Source organism: Fistularia commersonii, chromosome 20, assembly GCF_037954325.1.
Source record: "Fistularia commersonii isolate RoL2024-O1a breed Wild chromosome 20, RoL_Fcom_v1.0, whole genome shotgun sequence".
Taxonomy (NCBI): Eukaryota; Metazoa; Chordata; class Actinopteri; order Syngnathiformes; family Fistulariidae; genus Fistularia; species Fistularia commersonii.
In genome coordinates, this window is record NC_141303.1 from 2,871,022 (window position 1) to 2,889,959 (window position 18,938).

General features: G+C 39.5%; 2 protein-coding genes and 1 non-coding gene across 4 annotated transcripts; 1 reads left to right on the top strand and 2 right to left on the bottom strand.

The window, feature by feature from the left end:
• Nucleotides 1-3,397: 3,397 nt before the first annotated feature.
• cipcb (CLOCK-interacting pacemaker b) lies at nt 3,398-11,047 on the bottom strand. Its single transcript, XM_086166683.1, has 4 exons — nt 10,792-11,047; nt 10,059-10,236; nt 9,788-9,972; nt 3,398-7,079 (listed from the first exon to the last, which is right to left on the bottom strand). The coding sequence occupies exons 2-4, from the start codon at nt 10,156-10,158 to the stop codon at nt 6,162-6,164; spliced, it is 1,203 nt and encodes a 400-aa protein (XP_086022809.1). The 5' UTR covers nt 10,159-10,236; nt 10,792-11,047; the 3' UTR covers nt 3,398-6,161.
• A 759-nt stretch (nt 11,048-11,806) lies between these two features.
• On the bottom strand, nt 11,807-18,641 carry LOC147222588 (vascular endothelial growth factor A-A-like). 2 transcript variants are annotated; one of them, XM_086166685.1, is made up of 6 exons: nt 18,473-18,641; nt 16,585-16,615; nt 16,040-16,236; nt 15,873-15,949; nt 15,773-15,802; nt 15,566-15,692 (listed from the first exon to the last, which is right to left on the bottom strand). In XM_086166685.1, the coding sequence occupies exons 1-5, from the start codon at nt 18,533-18,535 to the stop codon at nt 15,778-15,780; spliced, it is 393 nt and encodes a 130-aa protein (XP_086022811.1). In that variant the 5' UTR covers nt 18,536-18,641; the 3' UTR covers nt 15,566-15,692; nt 15,773-15,777. The 2 variants fall into 2 exon arrangements, with proteins under 2 accessions (XP_086022810.1, XP_086022811.1); XM_086166684.1 differs by having other exon boundaries at nt 11,807-15,692; nt 15,773-15,949.
• On the top strand, nt 13,461-13,543 carry trnal-cag (transfer RNA leucine (anticodon CAG)). Its single transcript has one exon. It is a non-coding gene; the product is annotated as a tRNA-Leu (tRNA).
• Nucleotides 18,642-18,938: the final 297 nt, after the last annotated feature.

Sequence of the window (18,938 nt, forward strand, 5' to 3'; positions counted from 1 at the left end):
GGGACCTTACTGCTAACCATTGCACCACCATAGCACCCGATAAGACCGACAGAATTCTGCAAAATGCAACATTTACATGTCATTCACATGTCAGGTTTACAAGTTATGTTACCCTAAATGCTGTTTTGTAAACTCTATTTTGATAGGTGGATTGTTATATGGCGAAACAATGTGTCTCATAAAATACATGGTATTGGGTTTTTTAAATATTATTGTATTTCAATGATGGAGTGAAAGAAAATACTTAGAATAGTTTAGTCAAACTATTACATATATACTCATGCATATGCAAAGCTAGCTTTTCTACAAATTCAGCGGCGACTTCTTTTAAAATATCTGTATGCAGGTTCCATCCCTTGGACATCTTTAGCCGAAACTGTGTGTTTTGCAAAGCTAAAGCCCCATACGTTTTTGGAGTAAAGCTGGCTGCAGTGATAGATATCTTTATGGATCCATGAGAAAATCTAACAGGGCTGTAAATTTCAGTCGATGCTGAACATGCTTCTGTTAAATGTCTTATTTTCCCATTTTACTGATGAGAATGGTGTTTGGGGAAAGCTCTTGAAAATAATTAAGAATAAAAGGCAAACTTCAGCCTGTCAGGGTTGGGCTGGTGGCCGAGCGTGCACCTGCCGTGGATTTCTCTGCGATTGAGAGTACACGTCTGGTCCCGGTTCCCGGAAATAAATGAGGCCTTAAAAACCCCAGAGGTTTGAGCCTTCACTGGTTGCAGGGTCATTCGCCGATTTCCCCCAGACTTCCCGATTTGTGGCCAGCCTTTGTCCCCCTGCCTGGTTCCTGCACGTCGTTCATCCCCCTGCCCAGCTTTTGTCCCTCGTCGATGTACGGTAGCGCCCTCCGTCCATGACCCTACGAGGCCTCTCTATCATCTGTGTATGCTAGCACCTGCTGCCCTGCGTCCCCAGACCCGGGTTGCCTGTACCTGTTCATTGGTCTAAGTGAACTTGCTGTTTCGAACCCAGTTTGTCTTGGTGTGGAGTCCAGTGTTTGCGTGTGGGTCGGACTTCCAAAGGCTGTGACACCGCCAAGTTCCACATCTCAAGTGCAGCTTGAAAATGTCTGACTTTGGGTCCATTGAGAAACAGGGCGAGTAACCGTTTCACATTAGAACATCAAAATACAAGATACAAAGCCAGAGGTGTGACTTAGGAAGTCTTTATTACGCAAGCAATGAGACTTAAACATAAAAAATACAAAGAGCCCATCAATCACATTACGCTAGAAACTTGCTACAATATTCTACTGACTTTTGATCCCAGGAGAATTTCTCTGTCTGCATTATTAACCAAGAAAAGATCCTCTTTAGAAAAGATTACCTGCAAGCCACTGTACATTTGCTTTGCATAACTCTGTAAGTAGTAACCGTCTTTTTGCTTGAAAAAAATTCCATTTCTCTTGAGACTTTTGTCCATAAAGACAGAAACATGCCAGTAAACAAATCCTCTCAACCATCTACAGCATCTGTGAAATAAAAGGTAGCAGACAAATGCACTGAGGAATCAAAGCTGCCAACATTTAGATGAGTAATTCAGTGTTCAAGCGTCTCAACTCCTTGACTCAATGTTCTTGTTTGGAATATGAAAAAGCAAAATGTCACAACGCCAATAACAGTCTATGACACAGCATTTTGCAAATACAATAAAGAAATTAGATTGTGGTGTTAAAGCACTGTGGATCCATGTAAACAGCTGATGGTATTCGTTACCCAATAAACGAATGACCTTTGGTAAAACAGAAGGCGAAAAATGTGATTTGCAAATACTTATATTGATGAGTTATTTCCGACTAAAAATTCATTGATGCTTTTGTTGTTTTTGTATAGTCACTCAGTTCAGCAGGACAGTTATACTTTCGAGAACTTCGAAAACGCTGCTTCTGACGCTGCTTCAAAATGAGGACCTCATTTTGAAGCTGTGATATAAAAGTGTTATTGACAGATATTGGTTACATGGAGCACATATGAATGTCCTAAAGGAGCACAAACATTGTTTTTCTCAAAGATGAAATGTCTCAATGGAAGATCTAAGCAAAAAATGAAGCTTTTTTTAAGGTTATGTTGATATAGTGAGGAAAAAATACAGCATCAGAACAGATATTAGAACAGATATTAGTTATTTATGAGGAATGATGTAAAAATGTTGAGGACCAGGATCAAGAGTCTGGGACTAAACCCTAATTTTGAGATCTATTTAATCAAGGCCAAGACTGAATCTGGGTCAAGGAATTCATTCCTGCAGATTTAAAAGATTTGAAATCAAGGTTTTAAAGTTCACAAACTTTTTAGTGATATGATGGTCTGGGAATACGGACGTAAATGTTTTTTTTCTTTTTCAATGTTTGGAAATAGTTTCACAGTCACACAAACAAAATCTGTTCAGCTTTTTTTAATAAGTGGACAGGAGGCTCCCTATCTTATCTCACACTGGATTAAAAACAGCACACTGAGGCTGTTTGTGGCAAATAAAAAGTAATGTACTCGAAGGGGAGACGCCGAACACATTCATCCCCAGAATGATCGTGCAATGACTCTGCGACTGCTTCGCTGGCAGGGAAAGTGGTGCACTGCAGAAGATGCAGAATCCAGCCTCTTCAGCGCACCACTATGAGACAGAGTTGCTTATTAAACACTGCAGAACATTGTCTCCACTGCAATTCATATCTCAAGTGAGATCAATGAAGGGGGTATAAAAAAACAAAGAGGGGGTAAAAAATAATTTGGGTCTTTTTTTTTTTTTTTAATTCTACCTTTTTGTAAAGCTTCTAGCTGCATTAATGCTGATAATTTGCAGTTTATAAACTTTCTGAGATGAAGACCACCATCAGGGTTAACTTGCTTAAAGCTTTTCTGCCACAACAAAAATAAAGAGCCTCAGTGGTCATTGCAACTTACTTATTCCCTGGCTGAAGGACATTTAAACAATATTTTGACTGAAGGAGGTAGAATATTGCTGTCATAATGGCGACGAAACAGTTTTTAAATAAGGAAGACAGACTGTAATGAGTCTTCAGTGTGTCAGTAAAGACTTTTCATACGTCAAAAAGGCTCTTAGAAACTGAAGAAAATGAGAGCAGAATCCAAAAGTTATGACATAATCTCACGCAGCTCTGTATTTTGTGTTATTCTGTCAGTTAAAAGTCAAAATGAGGGGAGGGTTTTGTCGAGGGCCATAAACGTTCATTAAAAGTTGAGAAATTTGAAGCTCTTTAAAACTCCCGGTGATAGCAGAAATAAAATATTAAGACAAGTAAAACCCATGCACTTAAACAAGGGGCCTTTTTAACAATAAAAAAAAAAAAAATTGAAATCGATCCGATTAACATCGCTACGTTTTAAGGATCTAAAATATTTCGGTTCTGTAACAAAAAATTCCACACATTTACCATACATGATCTTTATGACAGGTTCACCTTTATATTCAACATGACTACGTAACATAAAATTATTGTTTTTCAGAGATGTTGCTTCTCTGAATCTATATACGCACAGTTTTTGGATTAAGCATTATAATGAAATAGTGTGAAAAAAAAATCATATTTAGGATATCAATGATACTGCAATTTAAAAAAGTGTAAATGTCAGCTGTACTATGGTTAAACTACCAGTCTGCGCCCGACACCACAAATGCATTTCAAGATCAATTATGGTGTTTCCAGTTTGCCTCCAATTTGTCACCCTAGCTGCCATTAAAGGTTGCTCACAATAGTTTAGTGCAAATGCAAAGTGCTGTGACATATACTGAACTTGGATGTTAAGGCCATGATTTATAAACACACACAAACCCATCATTTGGAGCCAAACCCAGCCAAAAATGGTTGACAGGAAAGCATTCCAATGTTATATGCAAGACATCTGCTCAGTTTGTGACAATAACATTCCCAGCTGGGCTCGAGCAACATTTAAACAGTGATTTTTGGTTGAAAGTATGCTTGATGACCACGTCAAGGCGTCGAATAAGATTATATGCTGACTACATTGGACAATGACCTTACGTTGCTCTTCAGTTGTGTTGTTAACTAGCCATGGTTAACAACAAAACTTGGTTGTTAAAGATTATTGAACAGTATCATGTGCTGCAATTAGTTCTATTTCTGCACTGGGCAAGTGGATACACCCTGGATCGATCAACAATGAAAACATGCAAACTCCGCACAAAAAGGCCCCGGCCAGCCTAAAGCTAACCTCGGGACCTTCCTGTTGATAAGAGGAGTGTTTAGAACGGCTCTATCAAGCCAAACATATTAAACATAAATATATTTAGTACAACACGTTTTACACTTTGGAAAATGACTTTTCCTGACAGTGCTTATGTACTCAAAACGTAAAGCATATCATCCAATTGTTCAATACCTGATTTTTGCAAATGATATTGACTCCAAAAATCAAGTATCAGTTGAACACTCTATAAATGGACTTCCTTTGCCAGAGAGACAAATGTGGACGCACAATTAAGACAACTGACTTGATGCGTGTCCAATGAAGTCTGCAATATCATACATATAAAATTACATATAAAATTTAGACAATAAATAAATTATACATGTAACACAGATATGACCATGTATTCTGGTTGGTATAGGAAGCGGCCTGTACACAACCCTGGAAGCATCTGAATGGCTGTTAAAAGAGCTTCCAGCCAATTTGCAGCTGCCATCGACATGATGGGAATGCTAAGCTATGAACTGTCAACAGGCCACGGCCAATTCTTTTCACCTCAAGTAAAAAAGGAAAAAAAAAATTAAAACAACCACAGCAGGAACTGACCAAAAAAAAAAAAAAAAGGAAAAACAATTTAGGCACATGTTTTGTTTAAAAAGATGCTGAACACATTCAATGCAACTTGAAAATGTCATTTTCAAAGCGATAACAGTATCAGTAACGGCTGCATAAAAACATTACAAATTTGTACGCATAGAGTATTTACCAGACATCTGTTCAGCGACACATTAGAACAGAGTAATGATGCAAAACTGAATGTATTGACACATTCATTAGATGACTGATGAGAACAACCACTTTTTTAGATGGCACATTTGATACGCCTTGTTTGTGGTTGATATCAAGCATTTCGACGTTTAGCATTTTTGTGCATTCGTTAAAAACAAGTTTGTTTGTTTGTTTGTTTGTTTGTTTCTCCTCTATCCCTTCATGCTTTTAATTCAAAATCTCCCGGGGCTTCTGGACTTTGATTGCCATTGAGCAACATTGATATTTCTGTGCAAACAAAAGCGGTCTGAGAGGAAGGCAAACACATCTGGTTGCAGACAGAACATAGAACTGTGATTCAAGCCACGCTTGTCCTTGAAGCCCTGACACACCGAATCAAAAATTTGTAACCTTGTTGTAGCTGTTCGGGGTTTTCACCGTCGCTTTGTTGACAGATGGCAGCCCCAGTTTGGGTCTGTACACTCATCTGCAGCGCAAAATTTCAGAGGGAACTTTGACTGACCCTTCCCTGAAGCAAAGTTATTTTAAGTGTTGTTATTTTAATTTCCCTTTTAATACAAACCCCTCTTTTCCAGTTTCACTTTTTATATTTCTTTTAAGATTATATATGTTATCTCAATATGATAATGGCTTTTTCAGTTTCTGCTTTGAATATGTTTTTGAACTATAAACGAGGCTGACCTGTTTGCATTTTATTGTGAAACTTTTGTGGTATGTTGGGTTTAAGCCAGCCAATTGACTCAAAAATGTTAAAAGCTTGTCTTTTGACATCAAGCAGGAGAAAAATTCAAAGAATGAATTTGGCCTGAGATGTAGCCTCAGCACACAATTTAAAATGCAAACTGCGGAATGAAACATTTCCTCTGGTGCACATAAAAAACACTTGCACACAGTCAACTGGTTACCTCTTTAAGTCTTGTGAGAATTTTAAGTGCAACTTTTAACAAAAGAGGTGCGTCAATAAACGAACTATATCCAAACATTTCATTGAGAGGGTGTTTGGTGTATCAGGGCCCAAAGGCAGATGGCAGCCAATATGTAGGCCAAAATAAACTGCGAAAGGGTCTGAGGGTGGGTGAATATTGTAGAGCACATTACTTTCAGCCCATCTGTTCCTACTCACTCCAACCCCCAACCCCGGCCTTTCCCCCCTCGTCTTGGTCTAGAGGATTTGCTGTCTAGCACTAGTCGTGGTCTAATCGGCCTTTAAGCTGGCATGAGCGGCTCTCTCCTTTTCCTTTTCTCGGTCCTCCTCCTGAAGGCTGGCATGCAACTTCATGCAAATACTGGAGTCGCTGCTCCGCAGGGCCTGAAGAAAGAGGTCTGTGTGTTCTTTTAGCCGGTCCAGGTCATTCTGGGTGCGGCGGTTCTGCCTGAGTAGCTCCTTGGTGCGGAGCGTGATGTCTAACAGGCCGGATTTGCTCAAGATGTTGTAAGTGTTGCAGAAGCGCTTCCTCCTCATATCAGCGTCGCTGGTGCCATGATCATGTTGTGCTGGTGAGCTATCCCCCTCGGTTACTGATCCTGGACCAAGGGGTGTAAGGTTTCTGGATCCCGAGGTTTGCGTAGGACACAGTGAGGAAACAGGCTCTGACTGGCTGACAGCTGATAGAGGCTTCTCCGTGGCAGGAACAGTGGTTGTGCAGGTTTCTGTTACAAGGAGAGGAGGTCGGCTCTGGAACAGAGGAGATTTTGTGCTGAGGGGGGAGGAAGCAATGGGGGTGGTTGTGCCAGAATTAACAGCCCGACAGCCCGGACCTCTCAGCTGCTTCTCTCTTTGACAGTGATCCCAGTTATTGGAAGCAGAACTACCGCCTTTCTCTGACCCGGAAACAGAAGATGAGGAGGACGTGGAAGAAGATGAAGAGGCAGTTCCCCTCCCCGAGGAGCTAGAACTGTCTCCAGGATGCGGCGCAATCTTGGGGTAGGATTTTAGGATCGGAAGATACTTCTTAGGACGCCTATGTCTAGAAGGTTCTTTAGAGGCGGGCGAAGTTTGACGAGAAACAACAGGCTGGAGGAAGACCACCTGAGGCTGTCGGACAACTGGTTGAACCACCTCCACTGTGGGACTGAAGCCCCAAGGCTTCAGAGCTGGGGGATTGTCTCCAGGCTGCAAAGAGAAGCAATAATGTGCTTTAAAAAGGAGCAACAGGCCATTCCCTATTGATGTTGCTTTCTAAATATAACAGCAAACAAAGACCAATAAGGAAAATAATTGGAATACCCAGATTCACAAACCAAAATATCTGTATGTGATGACAGTGTAAAATCACATTTACTGAACTTGTGCCCAGCGTGATGGTATAATCCTATCTACATTTGTGCAGAGTTTACATCCGTACTGCGTCTTTCACATGTAGCTGTTTAACTGCCTTCGTTGCTCACTATTATGCGTGTATTCTACAGTTAGGTTACTACAATGTTACACAGGACAGTGTACTTGTTTATCAGCTTCTGATTTAATGAGATAAAACCGTTCTAAGGGCTTAATACAACTTTTAAATGTGTATAGTTCAGACATTTCTGTTGATTATTTGGCTGACTGTTTGCATAATCACAATAATAAAAAATAACCGGTCTATAATAATTCTGATCTTAAACTTAAACTTAAAAAGTTCAACCTGTATTGTTACCATGCATTTCCAAAATTTTAATTTGCAGGCACTTTTAGAAAATTGACTGAGGTCTATTAAAACACTATTCTCAATAAAGCTGGAATTATCCATAAATACAAAAAATAAACAGAGGAGGAAATTTTCACAGGAATTCTGGTTCTTGGCCATTTAACCTCAACATTTTGTGTAGTATTGAAACTTAAAAATTTTGTATAATCTTGAATCTTAGCAGACCAAAATGATAATATATGCATTGTCGTTAACAGACAGTCACAAGGCATTTATGCCATTGATAACAATTTCTATTTTCTAAATAAACTACTTTATAAGTATTTTTACAGCCCAACCATCCATTTATTGCAATTAGTTACAGAAGTCAGGATTAGGTAATCACAAATTCAACTTTTATCTCACCTGTGCGTTGTTACTCGGCCATAGGGCATCAAATGACTCAAAAGGATAATATCTGGTTATTTTCACTTGCAGTAATGCTAGTGTGCAGTTAATCATAAGACTGGCATTGAAATAATTACATAAATCATATTCTGTACCTCATTTTGCCCTCTGACATCTTCTCAGTCAAGCTGAGTAGCGTTTGACCTATATATTTGGCACAGTAGGCTAAGAATTAAGTGGAAAATACATATACCGTGCAGAGATTAGTGGAGGGCTTTGACAGAAAAGCTGCCTTTCCACCATATCCAACCCACAAATGAAAGAGTTTAATAAAGCAGGTTATATATCTGATTTAAAAAAATCCAAGTGAATAATGCTTAGATGTAATGGTTATTTCTTTAGTCACACTGGCTCTTGCCATATGCTTTTACCTAAGTCCTGTTCATTTTGCGGATTTTTGCATGCAGACGGACAGATACTGAATAACGTCCTCACTGGCAGAGCTAAATGCTGCACCAGAAATACACAATGGACACGACTAATTCAACATTAACTGGAGGGCATCTGAGCAGTGTGATGGAAGAAACAATTTCACTTAGCTACATTAAGTTTAAAACTTTAATAGAGACTTCAAAGTTCTAAATGTGAGCATTTAATGGAGGCATTGACATAACCTGTAAAACAAGCTTATTTCAGGTATAAAAGCTGTGTTTGATGTTTTACAACTGAAGAAAAATAAACCTCTCTTAACATTCTATCTGTCTACTTCCATATTGGTCAGAGAGGAGGCTGATGTGTGTCAGTTGTTTTGTTTTTTGATTTTTTTTTTTTAGTGTGACTCATTGCACCAAGCTAAACCAGCGTCCAGACACACCTGTGTGGAATATATGCAAAATAAAACATAAATGTCACTCCATATTGTGACCACTGCCTAGAATCACAAGTGACTGTGACTACCCTCAAAGCAGACACAGGAAACCAATATTGTCTCACACACTAGTTTTAGACTGCTGCTATCCTCTAACATTTTGTGTCGTAATCCTCCAAATAAAGATGCTACAAACTTGTGACTGCCACTTTGCCCACATGTGATTAAAGCATATATAGAGATGAACAGTAATTTCTTGCTCATTTTCGGGCACTTTTGAGCCAAGTGGTTTAGTTTCACACAAAGTTAATTTTGAAGAGATACCTGGTTGGTTACCATGTGAAATACTCCTTATTTTTGTGTGACTTCTTGAGGATGTTTAGGCAGCTTGACGTACATTTAATGGAAATAATTGATAACTTTTAAGGTAGATTCTTGTTGAATATCAAGTAGTGATACAACACCTGCTTTTTGGCAAATATCATTTCTTCTGTACACTTTGTCCATTTAATATTTTTCATGCCTTCTTTTTATGCATGCCTCCAGCGAGGATTCCCTTCAAAATTTTAGCTACTTTATCCGTCTACTTCCATATCGGCCAAAAAGGGGCCTGATACCCTTTATGCATATCTCTAGCTGGAAGCCTCTACAAAATTTTGATTATGCTTGCATAATGACAATAAAAACTCTTGAGTCTTTAGTCGTAGTTTATGGTAATTTCAAGTGAATTCTCACACCCTGAAATCATCGATTAAAACATTTATCACATTATGATTCATGATTTTCAGAAGCTGTGGGAGATCATTTTTAAAAATGCCTTCCTGAGAAGTCATCTCACAACCTCCCAGAATGACCTATTAAATTCCCCCTGCATATTCCAACCCCGATCTTAAAGACACCTGTCATAAGCTATGACTCGATGTTGTGTTTTTTTTGTACCTGCTTCAGGAGGACGTTGTTCATGATGATCATGGGAGAGATGCTGGAGTAAGAGCCTCCAACCACAGTCAGTTGTGAAGGCTGGGGCCCCGAGCCAGAGGTCTGTGGCCCTTGCTGCACAAAAGGGCGTGGTGAATCCTCAGAGTCTGTGGTGTCCATGGTGCTCATGTGCTCTGAGCTTGCATCTGTGTGCCACAGGGGAGTGAATGAGGTTCATTTTTTTTCTGATTAGAGCACCAAAAAAAAAAAAGAGTCCAACCGTAGGTCAAACCTGAGAATCCAGAGTCCCTCTCTGAATCAGTCCCGGACTTCATGATGCGGGGCTTGCTTGCTGTCCTCGATTCACTATCCGCCTTCCTTTTGGTGCTCATGTTTTCCCTGTTTTGCGGACAATATCCTCGGCACGATAATCTCTCATAACAACTACATCAGCATATGAGACGGTGAATCTGTAAATCAATGGATAAGAGCGAGTAGACCTTGTTTTCGTTTCTCAGAGAGGGTGGAGTTTTGCCGGGATGAAACCGGACACACAGTGTTGGATGGCAGTCGATTATGGCTGGATATGAACAGTATGATGATGATGATATGGCATATTTAGGCTAAAAAGACGGCGGATTTAGTTTTGTAACGTTATAAGCCTGTACAACATGTCAATTCTAGATGTTTGATAGGGTAATAATAGCGGAACTTGAGCCCCAAAACTTATCACACGACATTTACGTGGGGCGAACATTGTCATGTGCATTACATAGGCGTAGATTCTTTTCGTCGATATAATATCTGTGCATCGTTTTAAAATAAAAACTGACGTAAGGTAGCACGCAATTAAAGTGCAGTATGAGCTAGAAACATCTTTAGCAACAAAGCAAGAGTTAGCACTTCGAAGCTAGCTACAGTTAGCGCTAATAGTACTTTGACAGCTAAACGAATATAAAAAACACCCTGTCTGGCGTAAAGTATAAATGCAAATGCGAAATGAATATTCAAGACAATACGCGTACTTTTCTCTGGCGATGCTCCAGCGACGCTGTCAACAAAAGGTGATGAACGACGGGTTGAGTTTAGCTTGTCCCTTGATGGAAATGCCCACCGTGTCCTAACGTGTCTTCCTCCTCGGTCTGCCCGCCGCTGCTACGTCGCCGAGAACTCGCCGTTCCACGGTACTATACACGAGACATATCGCCCCTCCCCTGTCCGGCGGTCACATGCGAGTCACGACGGGAACAACCGTCATCCACTGCGCTGAAACTTCGACTTGCGGGCAGGAAAAACACAATTTAGGACCACCGGAGGCTCGGAAGTTCCTCAGGGCAACCGGGGGCAATTGTTCTGTGAGACGAACAGGATATCGGGTAGACTCATTCTTCCATATATGGTAAATTAGGGCGTGGCCTCGCACGGAGCACACTAGACATCACATTCTTGAGCCAATAAGGGCCGCCCACTTTGGGGATGTTCTCGCCGCTGATTGGTCGACGATGCCAGCAGCTAAAAAACGTGACCGCCGCCACAATGTGTGGCAAGTTGAGGACATTGTGTTCACCGAGGAGCCAGGAGGTGTGCTGCTGTACGAGCGTATCAAATGCATCGTCGGGGATTCTAGTGACGTGAACGCAATATTCTGGTCTATTACATAACAGGCTGGTTGTCCCGCGGCTAACTGAAAGTGCACAAGCTACGTTGGAGGGAGTAAACAAAAGAGTACTCTGAACAAAACGTTCTCACGTGCTGGGATGGTGATGATCCTTGGCCTGCAGCTGCAGCACGATGCTAAACTCCAATAAGTTTTAGCTCTAAACATCAGCATGCAAGCCCTGATTTCCTTTATGTTCAAGTATTTTTTTGGACAAACTAATACTGTCTTGTTAAGTTCATCAATTTTCCATAAAAAGAAATCAATGGCCACAAGTGAACCTCTGTAGTTTCTCCTGACTCTTGTCAGATAAAAAAGTGAAAGTGTCCTGAAATGCTTTCAGCCAAAGCGTGTGAGCAACACAGGGAAAGAAGGTCGCAATATTTGAAGAGCATTTTATTAAACAATGTGATCCATTTGGAACTACAAAGCAAGATTATACAGGGTGTTGCATCAGACAGCATTTTTATATTGATATGCATCATGGTGGGAAATCACATGGCAGATAGACAAAACAAACTAAATACGCCTTCCCTCCACATTGAGTGTGGTTTAATGGCCTTGTTTTCTGGGTAAATATTGGGTGTGTTTGCTTGCATAGCTGCACTTGTTGGTTTCAGTAAATGTCTAAATTATCTAGAAGAATTTTTTGCTGATTTTAAGGCAACCTGTTGGTTATTTTTAAGCGTGTCTGCCATCAATCTCAAGACATTATCCCAGTTATTTCTTTTTTTAGTGAAAATAAAAATAAATGATTTGCATTGCATCACTGTTTGCACATCTATCAATTAGCCCTGTAGCCCCCACAGTTGTTTCCAAGGTCCGTTGTAGAAAACCGTATAGTGAAGAAAATTAGATGTTTAAAAGTTGGCTCAGAGTTAAAGACAAATGACAAGAATATAGCTTGTTTATTAAAGCAGAAAAAAATGAGTAAAAATGCAAAACTGGGTACTGAACAAATGGTGTGAAGAAAGATGTTTAGATTGATAAGGACAATGAGTTGTTAGAAGTTAGGAGATTTTCTTATGCTTTTTTTAACATATTGTCTGAATCAAAGTTGGGAAAAAAGGAATTAACCTTTTTCTTATAATTCATTCTCTTATCTTAAACTTCATGCGATAGGGTGCTGTCGTACCATGTTAAATTCCTGTGTACATTGTAAATGTGTCAATAAAAGAGATCCTGATTCTGATGCTGAGGGACAAAGTTTAAAATAATCTTATCATCAAATCAATTGTAAAAAAAAAAAGCAAGTCTTCATTCAACAAGAATAACTTTTCAACATACATTAATGAGCGAGAAGATTATCTGAAAACAAGCGTGAAATTAACCGTAAAGACTATGTTCACCATATATAATACAACTGTTGTCAGATTTCTGCACACATTTAAATAAAAGTGAAGTTTTCCTGTTAAAAACTTTGTTATTACTCTAATTCATTTTGACTGCAGGCTTATTTGGAACCAATGACCATAGTGATGGTACATGTGTCTTTTCATACAACATTACATTTAACCAGATATTATTAAGTGTGCTACCACAGGTCATCTGTATTAATTACCCCCCTTTCAGATTTGAACCATATCCACTCAACCACAAAGCAATCTCCAATAGCAGTCCATTCAACCCACTGATGCGAAAACTATTAGACACTGACACAATTTCAATGTTTCGTGCTAAATGAGATCACATGTCATAAATGAAAGCGCCTATGGAATTGCTAAATTGCATTTTTTTTTTCCTCACGTTTGACTAACTACGTCAGATTTGGAAGACGTGTCGTAAACCGCAGCCTCTTTGTTAATGACAGAAAGGCCTTCAGAGTGAATTCAGTGTTTAATTCACCCGATAGATTGAACCACTTAAACAAGAACCACCAGCAACTCATCCACCAGCAATTCTCCACACTTTGATAATAAATCCAGTGTTGTTCCCCATGGCTGGTAAGAAAATGCAAAGTAGACCCCCGAGAAAACGCTGAAGTGAAGGATTGCTCAGACAAACGAGAAAAACCAGACCCCCCACAATTTTAAATATGTCAGGATGGCCGAGCGGTCTAAGGCGCTGCGTTCAGGTCGCAGTCTCCCCTGGAGGCGTGGGTTCGAATCCCACTTCTGACATCGCTGTTTTGGGCGTAGCCTTATTTGCTTCCCTGGGAGCTATAAATTCCTTCTGCTCACAGTTTGTCCGTGAAGGGTAAAAGGCAGTAGTCACATTTCGCTGATGTTGAGCTCTATGTGTAACTGACCGAGAAAATGGTTTTCTTCAGGTTGTCAACAGAACGGCTGCTATGATATCCGTCCAAAAGAGTGATTACTCCCTCAGTTTTCATGGCAACTTTGAAAGATCTACGCCTTTTTAAACCCACAGGAGGAACTTAATCTCCTGAAAGCCGTGTGGTCCTCTCGACCACGGTTGCCTGGTGGCCGACCTCCGGCTCTGGGCTGCGGTTGATTGCGCTTGACAGGCATGACGGCGAGTCCGCAAAGCCTCCCACACGAGTGAAGAAATAATTACAAGGGAAAACAAACCCGCACAAACACAACCTTTCACGTCCATGATCCAAGTTCTTGCGGTTTCAGAGGAAGAATTCAGACGTTTAAACATCGAACATCAGTGACGATTAAATACTTGATGACAAATGTTGTTAATGCCAGTAAGTAATAATAAAAGATTGTCAAATGCTTCATTAACATCACTCCATCAATCACATAACGCATAGTGAATACTATTATCTGAGGATTATTCTAGTGAGGCTGCAAATGCCCATTATAACACTACCATCTGTCTTCATTGTCTTATAATTGTAACGCTACCGTTAATGCCTGGTTCTTAACTTAGGTGAATTCAGCTACTTCTACTAAAAATGCCCTCCAGTTCCAGTTATATACACACATATGTACATATGTATGTATGTATCCACCCACTTTGTTAAACAGAATTGTGCCTTCTTTCATTCTCCCTCCTCATTTCCACATAAATATGACATGACTATATGTAACAGATTCTTCCCCCTTCTGTACTACGTCCCACTGTTGTTTCTTAAAGTTGATTTTTTTTTCCCCGCATTCAATCCCTGATATGTGAATGTGTTTAAACAATTCAATTGCAGCAACTCGCATTCAGCACAGATGTCTGAGAGACAACCAGGAGAAAACAAATGCGTCCTTGGTCATCTGAGACTTGAGAGTAAAATATCATGCGCGCCCAAAGTTTGTTGGCCCGGAAATTGACATTTATATTTTTCAAGGCAGTAAAAAAACAAGTGACAGTATAAGTGATCTGACACCAACAATAGAAAGTAAATATCGTCATATATTTCCGTTATGAATATGTTATTCCAACCCCCTTTTTTTGTGACTACATATAAGTCTCCATCTTTATGACCTTGGTAAAATGCCCTCGTCCTCATGGTTTGGAGAACATCAGATACATCTCCTCCTCCCGTCTCCACCATGTTGTATTTCCTGACTCAGGTCACACTCCTCCTGTCCTCATAGATCACGTATCCCTACAAATCCCACCCTGGAGTTGTCTTTTAATCTCCATCTGACCTCCGCCTGTGTCCTGCTGACACACAACAGCCCTCCTGTGTTCACCCCACCTTGAAATGTCTGCCCTCTCCTCTCTACATCATTCATACCTTTGCTTGCTCTCTGTCAGGGGAGTAACAAATAGACACACAGAGACACGTCACTCTCTCTCTAAGAATCTCTGAGGTCCCCCTCGAAGGGCGTGTTCATGCCGGCGCTATGATAAAATGCAATGAACTTAAAGTGGATGCACCTTCAGGGTGGTGCATTTTTAAACATTCAACCCTTTGGTTTGTCCAGATGCTCTAAAGCAAATGAAAGGACTGTAGTGTGTGTGCTTATTTAATTTGAACTATAAACTACAGGGGAAAAAAAGCAGTTTGAATGTTATACCAGCAACATAAATTACTGCAAAAAAAAAAAAAAAAAAAGCATGATGTAACTTTTCACACAAAAATGTAATGAATATATAACTAAATGATACTGTAAAAGAAGCGCAGGAGTTTTATTTTTCTCTATGGATTCTGAACAGTTGACCGTTACGGTTTGCTGTCAGAAACAAAGGGAGCCCCTGATGAATTTATCTCAGCCAACTGATTAAATTCTAACACAGACTGAGACACGTTGAAGGTCTGATTTGTGAAAAGGTCAATGAGTCAAAGACCATGAAATACCCTAAAATGGCCTTTTTATCTGCTCTGTATGTCCTGGAGGGTCGACTGTTGTCGTCCGTAATCTGCGATTGTCACAGAAGAGTGAAGAGCAATGAGAAACAACATCAGTCTCCATTAATAAGTCAAATGTTCATCAACTAACCTGACTTATTTTCGATGTTTTTGCTGTGACCTTAATAAAAATGGAGAAAAAAAGGGGTTGACAAGTAGCAGTAAGTATTTCAAGGAGCAAACGGATATACCTGCATCCACAAATGAGGTGCTCCACGAAGGTGAGTTCTACAAGTTGAAATTGAGCGCTGGATGGCCCCTTTAGCAGCTGTGAAGGGAAAACAAGAACTTTGTGTTTACCTATAAGGCTCCCCTGTCGAGTGTTTGTGATGATAAAACTCAAAATTCACTTAGAAACCTGAAGAGTGATGTTACGTTCGCTGCTGGGATGGCACGCCAAGTTCTCGTCTGTGCAGTAACCCGAACAGCGCTGAAGTGTCACGCAGTGAGGCAAATAGACATGTCCTCTGTCTCCTGGGTGCTCCTGCTCCACATCCACCAGCTGCTCCTTCGGCTTACAGAGGCTCTTTTCAAACACATCTTTTAAGTGCAGCACTGCGAGATGTGTTAAATGATTGGTCTTTATATGATCGCTAAGTCACTATTATAGCTGTTATTTTTGCTCCTGTGCAGCATTGAGTTTTGCGGGTTAATTCTCTGAATCGATGTCAATACCAATAAGAAGATAAAGGCGTGTTGGAAGTGGCAATAAATTGACACCCAAAAATTTGGAATCATCTCAAACCTATTTAGAGGCAATTCTTATAACTAGGAGCAAATTATTCGAAAAAAGCTAGGGAGGAATCACAACTGGTGGGGTGGTGTCAAGTATTTTGATATCATAAAACAATAAATCAATGAAGCGAAGGTGAGGACATGAATTTTTTGTGGAACCACACTTACCTTTGGAGACGTCCTCTGGAGAATTGGAAACCTATAAAAATATATGTAAAAAAATGAAAATGCATAATTTGAAATATCTTATATGTAGTTAATTCGCAGATTTGTCAGTAATTTTCCTGAACCTGCAATGATGACTAAAAATACTTGGGGAAACCTGGTAGAACAATTCTGCAGCGCCCCCTTGTGGTAGACACAGAATAGTGGCTGCAAAAAAGATAGCCTGCAAAAACCGTGACAGTAAAATGAATTCGAGTCCAGTTTAAAAAACAAAGAGACAGTTTATTATCGCAAAAGTGAGGGTCTTCAAAAATATGCAAAGGATAAGAGAAATCAATATCCTTTGACTCATGATAAATATTATTAGAACGCAGCATGGCTTTTTTGTTTTTCCAAACAACCCTTTCTAAACCTCGCGGCCTCCATTTGAAATCGGCAAATTTATACACCAGTGGAAAGCTGATGTTGGCTCCATTTTTCTCAAGAAAATATCAAGTGACCCCTCTTGGACTCGCTTTGCTTTCTGAGAACGTAAACGGTAACATTGGGTTCAAAATGTCACAGACAGGAGAGGACAAATGGGTTTTAGTTACTATGGTTTGAATGTAATCTAATAATATGTATTAAAGTAATTAAAGGGACTAACGGACATAAAATAAATTAACTCATTGATTCATTTTAACAGATGCGATTAATTGCTGTTTTAATTTATGAACTCAGTATTAGTAAATCTTCAATTTGGAGCGAAAATCCACTCATAAAATGATATAATCTCAGTTGCTGTTGTTATATTATTTTTGCTGTTGGAGTCTGGATGAGGCAAGTTTTTTAAAATCATTTTAAAAATGCAACCACAGAAAGACCCCATTAAACTCTGGGTAACCTGCAAACATTTTATTTGGATTAACCTAAGCGGACGTCAACAATGTACAATTTCCCCCCAGCTCTCTGTATCAAAACATTTTTCTTATCAAATGTTTTGTTTTTTTCAAACCCGATCGTTTGTTTATAAAAAAAATGTTGCGTTTTCCAGTGAGTAGTCCGCTTACTGGAGATAAGTATGATTCATTCCTTATCTTCCGCTAAAGTTCTTTCAATGACCTGTCAGGATGTAGCTTCTAGCTCGCCTTAATCTGGAGCTCTTTTTGAATACAGATTAGAAAAGTCTGGTCAGACTACACACACGCAGATGCTTAAATCACAGCATCCTGTTTTTCAGGCTTCGTGATGGATGAAGCTACCAAACCATGGAATTTCCCAGGATGTCAAGAATGTCCGAAGAAGACGCTTTACTTTTCTATTTCTGTCTTTTGCATTTATTAATCACATAGTAGTCACTGAAATTTTTTAAAAGGGATTTACGAAAAATACAACTATGGTATCCGGTGAATCATTTGGATTTTGGCTGATGTCAGTGTTTACGGGAATTTATTATATACATAAGATTTTAATCAGAATGTCTGAATCACTGCATCTTTACCAAGAAGCAAAAAGGTGCAGCGAAGTTATTCAGTCAAGAGTCACAGTTAATGCCCATTATTCTATTTAAAATGCATGACTCAAAAGTATGTTATTACAAGTTCTGTATTTTAAAGGATTTCCCAGAAAGGTGGGTTAGTATGCTGCAGCGTTTCAAAATAGAAATTGAATTATTCATAATAATTCTGCACGTCGCTGGGAAGGGCAGCAAAACACTAGACAGGTTCAAATGTATCATTTAAATTCACAAAAACAAACAGACCGAGTTACAGGTAGGGAAATGACAATATTAAGTTTTACTGGAGAAAGCATAATAAACACAACTGTGACTTTTCATCTGCAAAGAACACAAAAAAAAAGTACCAGAATCACAATTTTCACAGCTAAATATGAAGCGGTTTAATGGAATTACCTGCACGTGTAGCGGCTGCACCAGGACCATCTCAAAAAGAAGGATGAGGATGAAACTTATCATTTTATCGCAGGTGCCGAGTTGATTTTCTGGCAGTCAGAGAAGGTGATTAACAGACATCAAAAAGATGGATGTGAATGTCAAAAACATGAATTGAACACAAATGACTTAGTCAGTCTACCATCCCCTCCTCTCACTGTTGACGAGAGGAGGGGGGAGAGAAGGAGGGAAAGAAGGAGGGAGGGAGGAAGTGAGTATTTAATGCCATGAATAAAGGAACATACGCATAATATTTTTACAAACAAAAAACACCTTTATCACAAAAGCCGCAGCTCCAACTCAATGTAACCCAAATATTTTGATCGGTTAATAAAACTAAATGAGGGATAAAACATGCTTGATATGCTTGTCATATGTATGGAAATGACAAAAAAGGTGTCAAACAAAGAACATGAATTAAAGATTA

Bases quoted from the DNA above. Each gene is read 5' to 3' on its own strand.
- cipcb (XM_086166683.1), bottom strand. From the start codon at position 10,158: ATGAGCACCAAAAGGAAGGCGGATAGTGAATCGAGGACAGCAAGCAAG. The intron at 9,973-10,058 runs GTTTGACCTACG...TGTGGCACACAG, and splicing joins GAGGGACTCTGGATTCTCAG to ATGCAAGCTCAGAGCACATG. The intron at 7,080-9,787 runs GTACAAAAAAAA...TTCTCTTTGCAG, and splicing joins ACAACGTCCTCCTGAAGCAG to CCTGGAGACAATCCCCCAGC.
- LOC147222588 (XM_086166684.1), bottom strand. From the start codon at position 18,535: ATGATAAGTTTCATCCTCATCCTTCTTTTTGAGATGGTCCTGGTGCAG. The intron at 15,950-16,039 runs GTTTCTAAGTGA...TTCCCTTCACAG, and splicing joins AACGTAACATCACTCTTCAG to CTGCTAAAGGGGCCATCCAG. The intron at 15,693-15,772 runs GTTAGTTGATGA...TGACAATCGCAG, and splicing joins AAACATCGAAAATAAGTCAG to ATTACGGACGACAACAGTCG.